This window comes from Rhyacophila brunnea, unplaced genomic scaffold (assembly GCF_057557595.1).
Source record: "Rhyacophila brunnea isolate RB1 unplaced genomic scaffold, BYU_Rbru_1.0 scaffold_5, whole genome shotgun sequence".
Taxonomy (NCBI): Eukaryota; Metazoa; Arthropoda; class Insecta; order Trichoptera; family Rhyacophilidae; genus Rhyacophila; species Rhyacophila brunnea.
Genome location: NW_028233170.1, coordinates 27233872 through 27250347, shown reverse-complemented (window position 1 = coordinate 27250347; position 16476 = coordinate 27233872). Strand labels below are relative to the sequence as shown.

Below are 16476 nucleotides of genomic sequence, written 5' to 3'. Positions count from 1 at the left end.
TTTGATTCACGGACCGGGGGTTAGGGACTTCTGTCCTAAATCACAAATTGAAAAATAAAATATTTTAATTTTGATACGCTAATGTTCTCAAGCTCGAAATTCCGACTGATTTCTTTATGCGGAAAATCCTATAGGTACTTATGTAAAATTGCCGGGATTATGAGATTAGTTTTTTCAACAATAATAATACGAGTATATTTACGTGAAATATAACTAGAGTTACAGTTATCAAATAAATAGAAAAAAAAATTAAAATGATAGGAAAGGATTTTCGGTAAGATTGTTCAAAGATTTTCCATAAAGTTGAACTAGGTAATCACACTACAAGTTGCGTAGGTATGTATCGTATTGAGATAATGGGATCAACATACTTACATGAATATAAAAAAATATGTAATAAAACAAATACTTATTAAAAATTTTAAAAAAAATGTAGGTATAACATGGAAAATCCGGAATTAAAAAGGTCTTTGTGAGTACTACTTATCTCTACTTCGAACTTATGATTTCAATCGTACAACAAGTAATATTTGCGACACGAAGATGTCTGTGCATTAGAGCCCGATGATTACTTTAATTCGTAAGATATTTTTTTAAGTCTTTCACTACGTATAGATTTGTTATTACCATATTAATATAAATCAAAGTCTATCTATTTACCTATGTAAGTACATAACATTCTTTCAAAATCATTACGTTTAATTAAACATGAATAAGTGATAATGCATATTAATTACACACCTAGATACGTAATTAAAACCAACACAATATTTACATTTGCTTTAAGCAACAACAAAATATCTCAGATTTACCTAGCAATCAGCGAATGGAACATGAAAATGCATTAAATCATGCCAAAAGATTCGTGGTTAACACAAATAAATTATCGCTCAGAAAACAACTGGTAGGTAATGAATGAATATGGCTTACTATGAGATAGATTATAGAGGCTCTATTAGTACAGATTATTTTTACTATATACAACAAGCATGTCCAACTGTGAAGGACAACAAGAAGGCTGTGATCATCCAGTATCAAAACTACCAGTGATTTACTACATATCATTGTCATTCTTCAACATGAATGTGCATTATATTTGATTGAGGACACTAAGGCATTACAAATTAAACAAAAATCTGGTCTTTCACCATCACAATAATTACATAGGTACTTAATGTTGGGCATGCGTTGGATTTATTGTCAAAATATTCTCCCACTGTATAAAGACCTTGCTGATCAAAGGTAAGGCGAACCACGCCTCAGTTTAAAGCCAGCAGATTCACATTTTCTCTTTCTCTCACTCTTACGACAGGTCGTGAGTAATACAATTCGAATCAAGCGATATGACGAAAGCACGTGAGTTTCCTTATTTAGATTTTACAACTATTTTTCCATAAGCTGGTTAATGAAATACAATTAAGAACGGTTAATAAGTATTTCCCTACAAAATATCAATCATACACAACTGAATGTACATGCGTTTTACATCTTCATGATTGAATTCCAATGGATAATAATGCGATCGACGCGTTAGACATGCCTGGTAATAACAGGCTGCTATAGAAGACTTTTAACCACTATTTAGAATTAAATACATCATTTGTAACTAGAGAATGCTAGCGATCCTGTATTTATTTTTATGTTATTCTCATTTTTTATGATTTAGTATTGAAGTTCGAAATAGTTTCTATGAGGTAGTCAGGAAAGTTTTCAATGCCGGTGTGACATATATACCGGCGCAATGCATCACAGTATATGTACTATAAAATGACAGAAGCTGGGTGCAAAGGTATGCATATATATATATATATATATAAGGTATACCTTATATATACCCTATACCTTATATATATATATATATATATATATATATATATATATATATATAAGGTATAGGATATACATAAAAAATCGAAAGATTTTTAGTTCCCTAAATCAGGGGTAGTCAACCTGGTCCCTACCGCCCACTAGTGGGCATTCCAGCTTTCATGGTGGGCGGTAGGGGTTTTAAAAACATTTTCATAAAATTCCCCGTAACAATTTAAATAACCAGAATAGCTCGCGCATCTCCCCCTGCTTTATAAATTTTATAAAGAAAAGTTACTTCCCTACTTTATAAATCACCATTACTGTGGAACCGGTGGGCGGTAAGAAAATTTTACTACTAACAGAGATACAAAGGTGAGCGGTAGGTATAAACCCCTAAATGATTATACTGTCGTGTCACACAAAATATTAAATTCGCACAGTAGCACATATTGTATTATTTATAGACGCAATTGATACTAATTGATATGATAATGCAATATTTAAACGAATCTTTTGAGTATATGCGAAAATAACATGGACTTACTATTCTTTACTGTTTATGGAACAAATCTGTAAGAAAAATGCATGTAAATGTAAACAGACAAAACAAAAATATATAACGATCTTCGAACGTTCATCTCATTTATCTGACTGTTCAGCCTGTGCGCTCTAGTATGTCAGCCTCCACCCCTCGTTGGGAACATGGCCATTACCCCAAGGCGTATTGTTTTTCTATTCAATAAATTATAAAATTATTACAGAAAAATCAAGTACAAATAATAGAATATTTTAGTATTTTGTGGCACGTGATTTTACATGTCTGCCTTGCAATTTGTATTTCACGAAAACGGTTTAGAATTAACTCAATGTTTTAATTGTTCTTAGACACATTATCTAAGCATACCTCAATTATTCATTTATGCACGAACTTTTTTTAACATTCAAATTACCTCTGGTCAAAAGAAACAGAAGAGCTTATTAGAATTTTCTAACGCGTCGGTACAATCAGTGAAGCGAGACGACAGCGTTAATTGCGACGGACCCCGTTATCCCGAGAACGAGGCAAAATGTATGCAAAATAAAACGATAAAACCCATCATCAATCGTACATTTTATTCGCGAGCCAAACATGCAGAACCGTATCTCATCGTTCAAAGCAATTTACAAATTAATCCGCGGTGAAAATAAAAATACAGACTAGGCTCGCTTGCCGCGGAAGTTTACCGACCTCAAATTATTAATAATAAACTTGTAACTCTTTTCACTGTGCCTAAGTGATTTTTGGTATAAATTAATGACCGATAAAATTAACTGAATTATCATATACTAACCCTTATTTCACACTATACGGTTTTAACCGTACGGTAAATATCCGAATCGGCGACAAGTCTACGCTCTTTTCACACTATACGGTTCATGCACGGTTTTTTTTCGTCACAAGTTCAGTTCGTAGTTGTGTGTTGTGCTGATCGTATGATTTAAAACCGTCTAATGTGAAAGCGTGCATTAGGCCACGTACACCACCGAGTCATAGAAATGGACGGCTGCTATACGGCTACATTTCGGTTTTTAACCGTCTCCGTGTAATGTGTAAAGGGCCATGTTCTTCTTCACGCCACTAAAAGAATACCGCCGTTCGATTTTTTGCCGTACGGTCAAAACCATATAATATGAAAGGAGCGTAAACGCAAGATTTAAGAATATAACATTATAAAATTCAGACGTGACGTTTTTTACGCGGGCCTAGATGGTAACGCTACCTGCATAGGGCTTAATATAAGACGGCAATTACATTTTAACATGCGGCGATTTTGAAAATTAATACTAACATTAGCGACACCGGCGTCACCACGCAGCGCGCCAAGCCACCACAGTTGCCGTATCACACGATCGATAGTTGTGAAATATCATTGATTAAGCGATTCAATAAATTTCAAAGGCAATGTAACTTTGTACAATGTTATATAGTATTATATAATATTATGACGAGATTACTCGCAGAACCAAACTGGCATGGAGTACAATTTAGATGCCTGAATAGTATCTTCAAAAGTTACTTCCCATTGTGTAAAGCAGTGATTTTCAAACTGGGAGGCGCGGATTGTTGCAAAGGGAGGCGCGAAAAGTTTAACACAAATGTAGCCACAGGTTTGCAGTTTGCAAATGCATAGTTTATAAAAAGCTTGGGGGCCCGGGAATAACACACATCACAAATTTACTCTAATATTTAAAAAAGGGCGCTACTTTGTTTAAGAACTATTAAATATTTTAAATATGCGGTTGTGCGTTGCAATTATTTGATGTGATACCTATATGATGAGTGCTATATTTAAATGATAACGTGTATATTTTAGGAAACATTACTTCAGAGCACCACACTGCCCTTAACCTCAGTGATAGGTAGATGGGCCCGCCAAAGATACTGGCCTAGGGGCCCACTTCAGGATGTAGGGCCCATGATAGAATCCATTTGTCAATGAACGATGATGAATTTGGATTGACTACTATTGAAAAGGAAAAATTGAATTATCATGCGATATTTCATTGAAACAAAACCCTAGTTCAATTTTTGTTGTGTGAATACAGTGAAGAATAATATAAAACTTTGTCAAGAAAAGCAATGCAAGTTGTAAGTAAAGTACTGCTATCATTGATTCTTTGCATCATATTTATGGGAAACGGGATTTTCTGCATTAGCTGCAATGAAATCCAAATATCGATCCCGTTTAGTAGTAAAAGAACACTTTGTGCTAATAAACAAGCACATCCATCGCATAAAAAATAAATTAATTTAAAAATGAATATAATATAAGTAGTAAAACCTTGTTTATTTTTATAATTTTTTTTTTCATTTTTGTATTAGTAGATTTTTGGCTATTTAAAAAAGTGTATTATTTAATAAAAATAAAGGGGGGGAGACGCCAAAATTAGATTTTTCTAAAAGGGAAGCGTAGTAACATAAAGTATGGAAACCACTGGTGTAAAGTGTTCAACCAATGAATGCTACCAACGCTCACGTATGCATGTGAAACATGTAATCCCGAACTATCAGATGATAGCACTATTTCGATAAGTTTGATTAACAAGCTTATAAAATGTAGTATATCTATTTCTAAAATACCAGTTTTTCACTTATCATTATTGATGAATGTTATCAATCACCCTTGGTAAACGAATGTATAACAGAGAGTGTTTTATAAAAAAATGCATAGCACGCTTACCGTTGAGTAGAGCAAAAATATTCCAAGAAGTATCGTCTCCAGTATAGTCCACATTCCGGAAGCAATCGTCTGCAATTGAAAATCATAAATTAGATAAGAAATTCTAAATTCTTTAAAAATATAACCATAATATTATATAAACGCGGATATGAAACCGACTAAATAAAATCCAGTACAATGCAATTCAGGATCAATGCAGGATTCCCCATAGATTTTTTTACAACAATTGCATTATTTTCTATGGTGGCTTATTTTTTTAAAAAAAACGTGTTTATACAACCAACTATCAATTCTATCATATATAGCAGTTGCAGCGATGCGACTATATATACTGGTACAATATCAGTAATGATCGTAGCTTACCTCGCGCGACACATCGGCTAAAACTCGAAACTTTATTGATATATTAGTACTAACGTAGGTACTACAGTCAATTTTTGACTAGACACGGTGGATTCACTGCCAATCTTTTTGAGTTTGGGCCAACATGCCCATGTGGTGGAGAACTACAGAATGCAAACCACATCCTCTGGGAATGACCCAGAATATGCTCCGAGAAGAAAGAAATGCTTAAGTCAGTTTAACCAGCCGTCCGACCTGGTCGCCACAAAAGCAGACTATAATGCTTTAAAAAAAATTAGCAGCATATTATTGCAGACGTGAAGATTTCTTTACATAATTTAGTATGTCCGTATTGTTTGAGTTTTGTTTTTACATAATATGTAAATTAATTAGAATCATTCATTTTCATCATGGGCACTTTTATTAGAAAGTCTATTTAAACTCAGCCAAAGCACATTTGAGTACGTGGCGATTTCAATCTTGGTTATCTGCTCCTTCGGACATTCGGGAGATCACGGGAGACATTCCCAAGCATAAATAACATCCAAACGTAGGGTATCGTGATCGCTCGATTAAGACAGAGTGAGTGCAGTTGGTTGGAGGGAACTATTATTTAGTACCTACTTAGTATATTGTCAATGGTAGATAATTATTATGACTACCGCTTTTCTCGGTCTATCGTAAGAAGAGGAATCAAATTATACAATAATAATACTTCTTTAACTTATATGAATTATATATTTAATATTAAATTTATATCTAATAAAAATGTCATCATCGTTTCTGTTCAGTATCTGGTTAAATCAATCGATTTACGATGACAAATCTGATTGAGTTTAATATTTAAAAAAAAAAAAAAACAATACGGTTATTTAGTTAAATAGATTCAAATTTGTTACGAGGGCAATGCCGTTAGAAATAAATAACAATAAATAAGAAGATTTTATACGTCTATATATTGTAAATGACAATAATATAATACATAATACAACCATTGAATTTATTTCTGTAACTCACGCGACGTTTATACCTCAAGCTGATTTAATTGACTATTTTTTAGGAATTACTTTGAACTCTGCTAACTGGACTTTATAATACTGCGATCATAAAAAAACATGCTTAGGTATTAAATGTCTCCAATGAAAATGTAAAATATAGCACATTGCAGTTATAATTCTATAAATAGCTTGTTAACATTAGTTTAACTTTTAATATGATGACATTATTTATTACATAATAATATGTCAAATCTATATATTCCTATAGCAAATATATTTCATAGTGTACTTATACATACCTACATATATTATTGAATATAAATTATACTGAGGAATATTATCAAATCAAATTTTATTAAGTTTACATAGTGAATTTTACAAATTATTAATTTATAACGTTTACAACATGACATTTTAAAACAAATAAATAGAATTTAAACAGTATGTTATATAAAAAAAATATAAATACACTATTAAGTAGATAATTAAACAGTAATACAGTAATGCAGAGTGAATACAAAAATTATAAATTAGATACAAGGAAGTACACCGAATGAGCTCAGTACACCCTATGCTAAGGATTTATGAAACAATACCCAACAATGTATACTCATCTAACGTGGGTGGAATAATCAACATCCGAAGCGATTTGGTTGAACAGAGTTATTATTATGATTTATGACAGATAATTATGATAAAACTCTAATTAAATTAAATGTTTTACAAATTTAACAATAATCGAAAGATCTCATTGTTTTCATTATCCACGAGCGATAGCCAATGACTTCGTCCGCGTGAAATACGTAAATAAAACTAAAATAAAACAGAATACGGAATGAATAAAATATAGACTAATTCGATTTTTTTTAAATCAATGAGATACTTATACAAAATTTTAAATATGCACGCGTCTCTATACTCTCACACCTCACCTCACCACTCCGCCGCTGCTATCTCACCATTTACCTACTTGTGACACATTTTTGCAAGTGCGTTGTTTATCTTAATTTAGAAATTTTTTGAGATATATAAGGTGTGCAATTATCATAAATATTGGAATGGTAGTTTTTGAGTGACAATGAGACAAACAGACAACATTTAAAAAATGTATATTTTCTAAGTCAAAATACTGATCAAAAGGCAAATATTTCTAAAGTACTGATAGGCACTTCAATTGTATTATTATTATAGATAGATAGGCGTCGGTGCATACTGTTTCAGTGCACTGGACCTTAGCAATGAAAGTTTTTTCACGTGAGGAACGAAACAGCTGCAGTGACTGGTCACGTCACATAGTTCCATTCCGATAAAGATGGTACGAATGTACCTATATCGTGCAATATTTTAGATTTTTTTAATTAAAAATTATATTTGAAAAGTTATCTGATCGGATTTCCGCAAATTTCAATAACTCGCAAAATGGACAAAAGGTAAAACTTTTTATTTTCAAGTGAATACCCGACGCATTGACTGATTTGAAGTTCCCCATGATAAAATATAAAATAATTAAGTACCGTAAATTCCTACAAAATTCAATAAAATATCCAATCTTTTAAATTAACCTATTATAATTTAAGATGACAGTGACACATAATAATATTAATGGTTTATTTGTTTGTGTACCTACCTGTTTGAGTGGTTAGATATTTTATGGACATCTTTAATATTAGTTAGGTACAGGTTATATTTTGTGTAATATTTTATACTTAAATTTGTGAGAAATTTAAGATTTTTGTTTAATTTAATAATTGTATGACTGGTTTAAACAGTTTCGCGGTCCTTTTTAAATCTAAAATGAATCGGTTGCATCATCTACACCAAATGAAATCACCGCTGCTTATATCACAATATAATTATTATACTAATGTTCTTTCTTCGTGGTATTTCCGAAACGTTTTAGTGGGATTGAATTTTATCCGGTTAGTTGCAGATTGACATTGAAATATAGCGGTTTATTTATAACTGTCATTTGTATGTTTTTGCAATTGCGTTTTTATATGTGGATGACATACGCGTATGCAATATTTGTAAATACAATATATTTTAAATAATTATACACTTGTCAAACTACCAACATTCTTCCGAATCCGTAAAATTTTAGATTGAATTACATAATAATTATTGAGAACCCATTCGACGATTCATTTCTTACGCTATCATTTCATGATGTTTCTCATTTTTATTTAACATTATCACGTATATTAAAACTATTATTATTTAACGATAAAACTACACAATTATGTACTTATTTAAAAAACTTATAAAATTGACCGTTTAATTGAATCTGTTTTTTTTATGAAATGCTTCCTACTGGTTTTTACAGTGATGTGGGCTAAAATGGTGAAATTTGTCACATATGAATCCGTGTGCTAAATGAATAATTGGATTCATCTTTTTTTAGCTTCGCTTTTAAATTCTATTCATGCACTTTCTATCGGAGAAGATTTACAATTATATAATATAAACAATATATTTAAAAACACCCGTAGTGAGGAGATGAGATTAAATACAAATAAATACGTACCTACATTAAAATAATAATAATATAATAATTATTATATATGAAGATATTTTACAGTTTCTGTTTGATATATTTGTGTTGCAATCAAGACGTCTTGTATGGTTCATTAAATTACACATCAATTGCGTGATTTCTGACGATTTCCATTTCCATTATTAATTTTAAATACGATCTGTACAACATCGTTAACTATATAATATATACGCTTGAGGAAACAATCCAACGCAACGTTAGAACATTTCCTGGTCGATCTTCAACGATTAGAATTTGACACATCGCTTATAAGATAAGAAGTACCTAGTTCCTAACATCTTTTCAGTGAATTTAATTGGCAGTAGATTAATACGATATTACAGCCAATATTGAAAGAATTTGTATGCACAGCATTCCACACTTTCACAGCGACATGTGCCAGTTGTAATAAACAATAATTATAGCTGAAATTATAACGTAAATTATTAGTATCTAATACGTTGTTGACAAATAATAATAGTATCTATAGCAGTACAAATCCTCCAGATTACAAATAAACTTAAAAGTCTGTTTACATAAATCATTCTCGAGGCAAAATACACCCGATCCTATTTTTGCACGGGGATACGTTCCAAAGACTACCGTGCAAAACAAAACCGTGTAAAAAAAGTTACGGTAAGGTACCCATACAAAAATGGTAGATAGGTTCCATTACTTATAATCAACTCAAAATACGAAATTCTTGAACTCAAAAATAAATCAAATTTATTTATTATTTATACATAAAAATATGTATACATAAGAATACATAGTTTTTGATTTAAATTAAATTTAGCATAGAGAAATATATTCATTCAGTGTCGCTACTTGACAATAAACGTGCCCGTTTACTGCTGTTTTTCGCTGGCGAAAAATCACTCATCGCTGGAAATATTTAATGACGCTGACGCCAAAGCACGTGGCGCGTCTCTAATATCGAACCCGAAAAGACTGACTAGTGGCATCATGTATGTACGTATTTACGTCTAGGCGGCATCCGGTGACAACATATGTATGCACCAGTGTCATGCGGTCCATTGCAACGCAATTTTTTGATAAAATATGTACATACATACGTATTTTTATTCTTTTTAGTTTTTTTAAACCGTGTTAAAGCAAAAAAATAAGTGTACAATAAAAAATCGGTACTTTTTTAAACCGTGCAAAAAAAGCCGTGCAAAAAGAGGATCGGGTGTATATTATTGTGGTACGGTTTGGATACGTGGATAGTATTATTATCAACTATTCTCAGAAGTTACATAGAATCTGCAAGGATCTGATAAACCCGCTCTATAAGCTCTTTGATGAATTTGGTTGAATAAACTGGCCACTGACTAAGTGCTTACATTCACTAAGTAGATCAGAAATAAAATGTACCTAGTAAGAGAATATCGCGAATTGCGTTGTATAATGCTGTACAGAAATACTTGCGGGAGGAAGACATCAAGTAAAGAATTAATGAGGAATTCCGATAAGAATGGATGAATCTTCTTGGGGCGGTCATGATTCACTCCGGGTTGTAGCGCCAAAAAAGAAGAACTTTTGAAACGCAATTTCAAAAGTCTCCGAAGTATGAAAAATTACATTCTACCACAGCTATGTCATGATTTTTATAATAAAGGGGGTCAAACAAACTTATTTATACTACACACTATCTAGGTATATCGTTTATACATCAGAATTACGGGATGCTGGTATAACCTGGAACGATGCAAGAAGACTGGCTAGAGATAGGGATTCTTGCGTGTCCGGAAATTTGTAAGTATGCAGTTCGCCGTATCAAACTTCACCGTGAAATTTTGAATCGGAAATATATAGTCGTATATTAAAATTCGTTCAACTTCTTTGGGTCGTATAGTACTGAGATAAAATTCATGTCTAAATGAAACATATTTCTTTTCGGTTTACAGGAAGCCATCGGGAACCATAGTACTAGGAAGCCATAGGTTAGGTTTTCATTCTTGAAGGGACATTATTCTCTACAATGTTCCACAAACAACGCGTATTTTATTCATCTCTGTGCTATAGAGATGACCGTATACTATAGGGTCATCTCTTTCCGATTAGAAACTAACTGTGCTACCGTGAAATGTAATACGTACAGCTTACATATAACCGGATTCTTGGACGCGCAGCATGGTGTCCATATGCTCTAACTAAGGGGCAAATATGGCTAAATAAGAAACTAACTTACATTTACGCCAAAGACTAAATCGCCAATTCGGTTATTTTGGCTTTTACAAATGTAGTGAATATGGTGAGCTAGCTTTTCGAAAATGTAAAAACTTTCATCAACTTAACATAAAGTTAGAATAGATTAATTAAAGTTGAAACTATAATGGATACCTTATTGTTTATCCATAATGAATTCGGTGATGTCCTTAAAATTAATCATAATTTTGACTTATTTTCAGATCGAGGGAAAGGCAGTCGATAGACAGCACAGAAACGGCTCATTCTAAAGGGCATGCGACTCTAAAAACGTATAGATACCACTTCTGAGTCAATGGATGCGTATTGTATAGGAATGTCGTGGTTTTTTTTAAACATTGTATTATCTTATGATGATAACAACGTATCGGATGCAAAGTAGTGAGGCGGAATATTAAGTAGCTTTAAGGTCGCGTTCATTGAGTAAAAATTTCTCTTGGCATATAAATTCTTAACTTTCCGACTCTTTTTCCAGCGATTAGTTTTTTTATAATACTTAACTTATTTTTATTTAATTATTTATGATGTATAGTTTTGTATTACTTTATTCCACTATAATGACGGATCGTTTAATTTCACGTGACATCTAATTGCTATACTTATATCAGTTCGTCAAAAAGAAACCTAAGGAAGATATTATGTAATGTCTCGTATTACCTTGCACTTCCGCTGCTTGAAGACAACAATCCCCAAGCCGAAGGTGACCAGCATACACGCAGCCTGGACTACGAGCAGTGCCCCCCTGACGAGGGGATCTCGCCTGGCTCCGCAAGCCCCGGTACTATCGCAAGTTTCGCACTGTGAAGGACATTTTTGGCATCTGAAACAATAGAAAAATATTCAATATTATTAGGTAGGTACTAAGCTAATAAACAGTTATCGTTGGATAAAGTATACCAATTAGATTAAAATTAAACTAATTATAATTATGTGGTTATTTTCTTGAAGTTAGCTGGACTCCGGTCTAATTCATAACCGCCAAATATTATACACGTGACATGCGAGAGCTACGGTATTCTGGCATTCTTTGGGAAAACGCAAAAAGACTTACGACAGTGATTCGGACATACATGTGGATAAATAACACGAATATTATGCAAATGCTAACTATTATCACAGAAGAAAAGACTACTTTTAATATAATATTAAGACTGTTATATATGGATACCACAATACCGGTTTTAAAAATCAAACCGTACCGATATATTCAGTATTGAAAGTGGAAACAAAATGTATTAATTAACATAAAAGGTTTAACAGTACTGTATTTTTATTGGGTTACGCGATATCTGGTTTACTTTCGTTGCCCTTCAACATCCCTACAATGTCACTTGCTATAAACTATTAATATTTTAAAGAGATTTATTTATATTTATTTATTGGTAGATACTTCTGTTTGCCATATATTTCACGGAACCGGTATTCAATAGAAAATACCGAGATACCGGTATTAATATTTCCATTCGGTATTGCAATCCCTTTGCATGACGCAATATAGCTACTGATAAATTAATAGCGATCTAAATTTCTCTTCGTAGAGTCTACGCACATATTATTGCATGTGCAATATACTCGTACCTACACTTGAAACTTTATACCAATACAGCTTCTGATTATATATTGTTTTTCAAATAGGCTTCGTGACATTTTTACGAGAAAGGTATATCTTCTGCATTCAAACGAAAATTGAATAACGATTGAAATACATCAGTTTGTAAAAGCTATAATATCTACGTATTTAATGATACTAAAACGAATCGATAATTTGTATAAGACAGTTTTCTAAAATCCGTACATTTTAATAATGCAGAAAGAAATAATAAAGATAAAAAGAACTTTTTATATACAACGTTTTTAAATTTTCTGTTGAATTATTATGCTCAATATGCTCAAATATGAAGCAAATAAAAAACAAACTAACAAACAAATATAGAATACTGAAATGTCATTTTGATTTACATAGTACCGCACGTATATATTAATAATTTAGTTACTAGGACCACCCACTTAGCAACCAATAATAGTTGATTGGATTACGGATTTCATCCGAAATAAATTTTCATACATAACAGAATTAACTGAAAATGAACTGAATTCTACTTAAAGATGGCTAAAAGTATTAAAATAATGCATTGCCATCGTGTTCTGATATATTCTAAAAGTTTCAAATGTCTAGCTAGTCGGGAAGTTAGTTAAAAATCGATTGCAATATTTGTACTGGATAAACAACCACCGGACAAATAAGAATACGAGCAAATAAAAACGTTGTAAAATAACATAGCACCAATAATTTATTGCATTTAAATATTTAACCTACAAACGTATTCGACTTCCTTCTTTCATGTAAGTATGTACAAATTGACTAAATAAAACCAAAAAGGATTGCAATTGTAGAGACCCGAGAAAAGCATCCACTACCGTGAGGGGAATCAGGTTACGTATTCGACTTGCCAGATTTTTGTAAAGGTAAGACGATGTTTATGCAAAAGTCAGTGTTGTACGCTATGCATAATATTTACGCTATCTAAACATCCTAAACCACCCTAAAATAAAGACATGAGAATATACGCGACGTTAATTAAACTATTGTTAACTTTATGATGTCTCAGTTTATATTACAATCTTTGTAGGTACTTATTTTGGGCTATTATACGCACTTAAGCGAAAAAATCTTACAGACCCCATTTTCAATTTTGACATAGATACAATCTCATTCGCTGCAAACTGTTCCACCGAGGCCTCATTAGCTGCATACCTCCTAATACCTATATGCCAATTAATGAACGATCCTGATTACCTAAAGCTCGAATTACATTGACCGACTCGCAGGTCCAATTAGATCCAATGACTAACGACGATCGTCAGCCCAGATCGCATCTGATCTTGAAATGATCGTTCCCTTAAATCGTCAACTGAGTAATAGTAATTAATCTTTATTTGGTCATTTCATGATCGGGTGCGTCATTGTATCTGATTGAATCTGCGAGTTTCCAGTGTAACTTGACATTTACAAACACTCTCAAAAACGATGCCCGCATCAAACCTATGCAAATTTTGCCTACCCTATATGGTAAAAAAAGTATTCGATCACATACCAACTTTCCTTAATAATCGTATGTGTTTTACAGTTCTATTAATTGTACCAAGTTTAGTTTTACGCAACGTACTATTACAACACTTTCTCAAAAAAGATGACAGATCTAAAATAAAATACTTACCCCTCATTGCATGAGTGAGTTACGCCATTGGATTACGTATATGTATACCGAAGATGAGGGTCTTAGAGCTCTCAAAAAGGTGAGGTCGTGTTTATGGGGAAATAGTGGAAGAGGGCTTTCAAAAATTCAACAAGACTTTCCCGGATGCGAATTACGGGAATCTTAGATGATTTTTGTAACCTGAACTTTCATTTGAGCCCATTGATAAAAGGGTATGTTTTAAAATATTCTTAGTAGAGGGTGAATGTAAATCAAAGTATTTATTTGTTTTAAGCTTGAAAGCTCGCATGGCTAATATGTAAAACGCATGCGGAAAGAGTTAACATTATAAGTTATAAATTATTCACATATTTTATATCGTCAGTGCTTTGTAAAAAGGCCGAATAACCAAAATGCTATTTTACATGAGATGGATTTTTAACTTTTGACATTTATGTATTAATTACATGTGGATGATTATAAATGTCTAACACGTTTATAATAAAGCTTATAAAGAATACTCTCCTTATAATAGGCATTATAATATTGGTAATATTTTAAAAGCCCTAATATGTCACATTCGCTTTTTATTCATAACTAGCTGACCCGGCAAACTTCGTACCGCCTCATAATCAAAAAATGTGCAAAAATCAAATCAAAATGAAAAGTATTTTAATTATATTGAACTGTACACACACGATGACCACGTGGATTAAGCGCCGGTATATAGTGTCGAGGGTCCCATGTTCGAATCCTGGGTCTTCTGGTAAGTTCACATATTGTAATTCAATTTCAATTCAATGATGACTACCGAGCCAACCTTCAGTCGTTAATTGTGCGGTGGCAAGCCAGGCAGATCCAAAGAGTTTCAAAATTCAGTTGGATAGTTGGTTGCTTCGTCTTCGTTTGTTACACAGTCGATAGATTTGAAGGAATGCAGTGGACCAACGATTTGATTTTGAATTGTGAAGTTTAAGTGATCCACATCTTTGTTCTTTACCGCAAGAATGCTCGTTCACTCAACCAATTGTCATGTTTGTGATTAACAATGATGTTCGGTAACACTTTGTTGATGAGTTCGTCCTTAGTTGAGACGAAATTGGAAAAATTCAGCGGAAACGAAATCAATTCGCTCGATTCATCGACAGGAACACGGCCGTTACCGATAGTCAGCAATTGCTTGGATAAATCTTCGGCAGATGGATCATTTAGCAATGCAACTTGCATGTTTGTCGTCAGCTGAAATGTCTTCACATAGCACCACAGAGTCGATGATTTGAGGCAAGCATTTATTTCATCAGCAGCGGTCGATCTTGGAATGACTGGTAGTGTTTGGCGAAAATCGCCAGATAGTAGAATCATTGCGCCTCCAAAACTTCTTGAGCCATTGCGCAGATCTTTCATAGTTCGATTGAGTGCTTTCAATGCGCGTTTGTGCGCCATTGTGCATTCATCCCAGGTGATGATTTTACTTGCTAACAAAACTTTGGCCATTGCTGAGTATTTCGCAATGTTGCATGTCGGTTTTTCAGTCGGCAATTTCAACGTTGAATGAGGCGTTCGGCATCCTTCTAACAACGTGGCCGCTATTCCAGAAGAAGCAACTGCTGCAGCATTTTCGGATATCGCACGAACAGTAGCCAAAATCACTGACATGAGGAATGTCTTCCCAGTTCCATCGGGCGCGTCGAGGAAAAATAAGCCACCATTTCCATCATCAATTGCCTTCATTAACGTATCGTACACTTCCTTCTGTTGAGGATTCAACAGTGGTACATTCGTTCGAACTGATTGGTTCAATGCATCTCGATCATATTCACGATCGCGTTCCAATTCTTGATTGAAAGCGTCGTTCATTCCACGATGTGGCGTTGGCATTCCTAACTTGACTAAAAAACTGCCGCACATGAGGTAACACATGTATTCGATCAAAAACAAAGCCTGGTTATGTATCTCCTCATTCACCTCGAGATCGGGATTTGCTGAACTGACACAAATTCGATTTAAAATGTCTTCTGACATGTCATCCTTTTACTTGTTCCACAGTTCAGGTGTATTCGATGGGAAGCATGTCGAAATAATGATATCAAAAAATGTGCGTATCTGACTTGGAGATGTAGAAACAATTGCTTCAGCGATTGTCATATCCCAATGAGTATCTTTTT

At 33.2% G+C, this 16476-nt stretch overlaps 1 protein-coding gene across 2 annotated transcripts in view; it reads right to left on the bottom strand.

Annotated features, from left to right (window-relative positions):
* Positions 1-16476, bottom strand: part of smog (G-protein coupled receptor 158 smog) — a 198292-nt gene that overhangs the window by 48113 nt on the left and 133703 nt on the right. For both annotated transcript variants that reach the window (XM_085955365.1, XM_085955366.1), the window contains exons 7-8: positions 11772-11934; positions 5031-5099 (exon numbers count right to left, since the gene is read on the bottom strand). In XM_085955365.1, the coding sequence (XP_085811491.1) occupies positions 5031-5099; positions 11772-11934 (232 nt within the window). The remainder of the gene's footprint in view (positions 1-5030; positions 5100-11771; positions 11935-16476) is intronic.